The sequence below is a fragment of the Verticillium alfalfae genome, genomic scaffold, assembly GCF_000150825.1.
Source record: "Verticillium alfalfae VaMs.102 supercont1.2 genomic scaffold, whole genome shotgun sequence".
NCBI lineage: Eukaryota > Fungi > Ascomycota > Sordariomycetes > Glomerellales > Plectosphaerellaceae > Verticillium > Verticillium alfalfae.
The window spans coordinates 1,804,714-1,809,151 of NW_003315037.1; the positions used below are offsets into that span (position 1 = coordinate 1,804,714).

General features: G+C 54.5%; 1 protein-coding gene across 1 annotated transcript; it reads right to left on the minus strand.

The window, feature by feature from the left end:
* Positions 1-454: 454 nt before the first annotated feature.
* Positions 455-4,430, minus strand: VDBG_02005 (RNA polymerase I activation mediator protein; the record flags this gene model as incomplete). The annotated part of the gene is made up of 2 exons (XM_003007771.1): positions 455-3,507; positions 3,953-4,430. The coding sequence occupies 2 exons, from the start codon at positions 4,428-4,430 to the stop codon at positions 455-457; spliced, it is 3,531 nt and encodes a 1,176-aa protein (XP_003007817.1).
* Between the last annotated feature and the right edge of the window lie 8 nt (positions 4,431-4,438).

Here is a 4,438-nt window from a genome sequence, read left to right on the forward strand (position 1 = left end):
TTGGTCTCACAACCCCCCCCCGTGCCATTGTGCACAGACTTAATTGGTATAAAGTTTTATTGGGCCGCTTGCTCGAGCCCCTACATCGGCAACGTGGCCATATACATAATGAAGAGAATAAAATGGAAGCTATAGTCATGTCTGTGCTGTCTCTTATCTCGTGAGACCTTGGCATTGGCCCTGGCCCCAGCCTCGCCCGAGCCAGACCTGCCGAATGCGCCGTCCGACCAAACGCCAGGAAAACGCTGAACAATGCAAATCGAAGGTGGTACAACAAAACAGTACTCGTACCCCAGCTCCAGTCGGGCTGGACTCAGAAAGACTCGCTCGCACAACGTCGTGTCTCATTGTATTTTGATGGCTTCGAACAGAGACAAGCTCAGAGCCGTGTCGTTTTCGCCCACAATCGGCGACGGCTCACTCAGTAATTCCCATCGTCGGAATATGTACGGTGTCAATCTCGCAGAACCCTGCACGCTAATGGGGATCTTCGGTCTGGGCGGTCCATTTGACGGTGGCGTTGGCGTCTGTCGATGCGCGAGCATGAATTGCTCCATCCAAGGCGCGGCGTAGCTGAAAAGATATCGTATCCTAGCGTCAGACGTAACGGGCGTTTGAAGTGACCCTCCGATGAGGATGGCGCGCACGCACTGCAGGCGTGACTCTTCGGGTAAATGATCAACGAGGAATAGGGCGAGGTCGAAAGTCGCCTGTCGTAGTTGCCGACCAGAGCTTGCTTCCTCACAGCTGATGTATCAAGCTCAAGCATGATGCCGGACAGCACGACAAGCATGCGTGCGCGAACGTCATTGGCCGCCGCCGTCGTGGGTGGTTTCATGCTGGCTGGCTGCGTGGGCGACAACACCGGCTCGTTTGCCGTCGTGTGAAGTGTGATGAACTTTAACAAGATGGGCAGCCAATGCTCGATAATCGCCATCCTCAAGTCCTTCCCAACTATTTCCGTGGCCGCCAGCAACTCCCAAAGCTCCGTCAACTTTTCTACCATGGACATGTTGAGTTGAGTAGCCTTCAGTGCTGGCCGCCCACGAATGATAGCCTCGACGACCGATAGCAGACTTTCTGACAGTCGGATCGTGTCCTCAGATGAGTCCCTGGCAGTCGACATAGTCTTGAGCGATGGTACTAGGCTGAAGAGCCTCGTCTGAGCCTGCCGCTTGAGATGATCTGTGATTTCCTCGCTCAGATAAGGCAGCACACTTGTCCACATCATATTTTTCGTCTCCACGGCCTGGTCCAGGGCTTTGGACAACATGTCAACGTGAGACGGAGGCTGTTCATCTCCACTGCTGCCACCCGCTTTGCTCGCTGCCAGGCCTATCGACAATTTCAACTGGCAGAATGGGAGCGTAAAGTCGTTTGCGAGCTCCAGCACCGTTTCGAACGTCATAGGATCACTCGGATCCCGAGTCGGCGCCAGCAGCCTTGTGGTGATACTAGCAAGCACCTCGCTCAGCGGCGAGTCTGCAAGCTTGGTGCCAAGAATTTGCACGGTGGTTGGAGAATCGTTCAGCACAAGAAGTCGTAGTAGATCCAAAACATCGTCTTGAAGATCTTGCTGGGCCAAAGGGGCATTTGTTGACATTTCGGAATTTTGCAGCTTGGAATACTCGATGAGCGAATTCCTGACAAGTACAGCCAGCTCCCTGTGGTGTTGCTGTGGTGCCACCCGCTGCTGTACATAGAAGCGATATGCTTCTTCCTGTGAAAGGGCGTTCTTGGGCGGTAAGGGACTGACGACGAGCTGGAGGACCTCTTGCATGTATGTTGACGTGCAACCAATTTGACCTCCGACTACTTTGCTGGGATCGACTGTGGTTGTTGTCATGATGGTAGACAGCCCCAGGCAGCCAAGGCTGATGAGGAAGGGATAAATGTCGAAAAGAGTTGGTCGTGTCTTCATAATGCTGACATGGTGGACCCAGTCTGTCATGCGGACGTCAAAGTGCTGAGTATCAAAGATGCGAAGCCTGGCCAGAAGGGCACTGTAGGCATGCTGCTTCTCCGAGTCCTTCGCCCAACTACCCTCGAGACGCGTGACGACGGTGTGGAAAAGTCGGTCCATGGTAGGACGGTCGAGGCTCGTGCCGCCAGTGAGTAGCCTTTCAATCTCGTCGTTCAGCTCGCCCTCCGCATCCTGGAGGCGCGCAGCCATGTTGTCCGAGACTGGCGAGCAAGCGTCGATCGCTGTGCTTTGATCGATCTGTTGGAGCTCCTTTCGAAGGTGTGCTGACGTGTTGGCCAGGCCGGGGAGCCTGGAGGTCAGGGCTCCCAGTGCCACTAGCAGCGGTCTGACTCGAACTCCTTGCTCGTCGTTGACAATCTTCATTCTCTCGAGTAGCAGATCGCAGAGATTCCGTGCCACGTTCATTGCTGCGAAGGTAGCCAGATGGACATTGACTGTGTCGGCGCACGAAGCCAGTATGTCCGCATCAGGGAACCTGCTGGTCAACTTGATCATCTCGGCCATGGTCGTGAAATCCTTTGCTGCCTCCAGTATGGACCGAGCGTGGTTGAATGCCGTCGGAGAAAGATGAATGTCAGAGCTGGATTCGTACTCGTCCGTCTGAAAGGTCCGTAACAGTCGTGCGCCGACCTCAGTCTGCAACGCCCGGCTACTGTTGCTGACGGCACGGCATATCTTGGCCAGTGGCATCGGTCTCCTTTGTACTGGTGATACCTCTGCGTTGGACGAAAGGCCGAGAGCGTGACGGATAAAATTCCACGCGGCATCGATATCTCTGGCTTCCTCTGCAACATCGAATGCCGCGCGTCGCAGCAAGTTTGCGCGGGTCGCGATCAATGATGAGCTAAGCGCGCTCAGCGGCAAGTCGATGAGCAGTCTCGTAGAGCAGGGAGCATCGGGTTCGGTATCTAGCGAAGACGTCATTCCCCCGCGACCCATGAGCCAGATGATGTACTCTCGAACGTTGAACTGGCCAGTTCTGACAAGTTCGGAAATCAGCTGGTAAAATAACCGCTTTGGGATCGCCCCCTGAGGAGGTGCAGCGCCGATGGACTCAAGGATCGCCGTGGTGATATCGACACCGGTAGAAGCCCAGGCGCGGAGCAAGCTTGCAGCAACATATATCCTGGCTTGTCCAGGACGGTAAAAGGAAGTCGACCATTCAAGGACGGTTCTCACAATCATTCGCTTGTCCTCGCTGACATTCCAGCAACTCGATGCCAATTCGTTCGTATATAATGTCTGGAATGTCGTGTCGAGCTGTTTAATAAGGATCTGGCGGTTCGCCAGTTGAGACTTGCCATTTGAAGCAATGAGTATTTCGTTTCGTGAGTTGAGGGCTTTGTAGGCGCTCAGAACGGCATCGTTGTCTATGGGAATAGAAGCAAGGAGGGTTTCTCGACAACGAAGCACGTCGTGGGTGATAAGAAGTTGTCTGGGTAAGAAGAGAGCAAGGGCAGTAGGAGTGAGGTGAGCTTGGTGGAGAGCTGCGCTAGAATGTCGCGATCGGGGTCGTTCTGGATCTTGAATGGGTCATCAGTACATGTTCTTCCACAGAGAGAGGTGAACGAGTGATATACCGTGGTGAGGTGGCTGAGTAGAGCATTCGCTAGGCGGCGGCCGTGTCTGCGAAGACGAAGCAGGTCCTTCCAGTATATCTGACTGATCAGAATCCACATGGGTAGCTTCGACTGGGTGCTGTTTTCGAGGCCGCCGACCAGCCAGTCCATGTAATGATCGCGGTCGACTAGGTGTTCAGCGTACAGGTGTGTAGCCAGACGTATGCTACAAACGTTGGTCAGTAACATCTCCCAGGGTTTGAAGTGAGGAAGAGGAAGAACCTACGCATACTGCACCCTGGCCTTCCAGTCAACCTCTCCGAAAGCAGATGCAACGCTCTCAACAAATTGCTCGACATAAAGGGTCCAGTCCTTCAGCCACTTGGCCTCGCCGCCATGACGACTGTACCGTTTACGCCCTTTCTCTTGACGGTCCTCAAATCATTGGCGCCAACACAACGGACCAGCCACACTGCACGCTCTGTAGGTACGTTCTTGCTGAGACAGTGATCGAGAAGACCTTTACCGCGGATTCCGTGAGGAATGGTTCGACTCAGTCGACGAAGCGAGATGGCCGGGTTCGCCAGATCGCGCATCCAGACCTCCCGCTTGGTATCGGTAAGGGTGACGCGAGGTGGAGGCTTAAACGCCGAGGGCGCGACGACCTGTCCGTTGTGTTTCCTCTGGTTGAGAACACCGACAAAAATACTCGACAGGAGGTTAAGACCGTTCTTGTGCTTCAGAGCTGGAAAGATGGCAGGCTTCGCTGAGGTCGTCTCGGCCTGGGTGACGGGTGCCTTGTCGAAGTAGCCATTCTTGATAACAGCATCAGACAGGCGGTCCTCTGGGTGATTGCCGGTCCACGAGAAGAAGTCCGCATTGCCCATGGAATTCC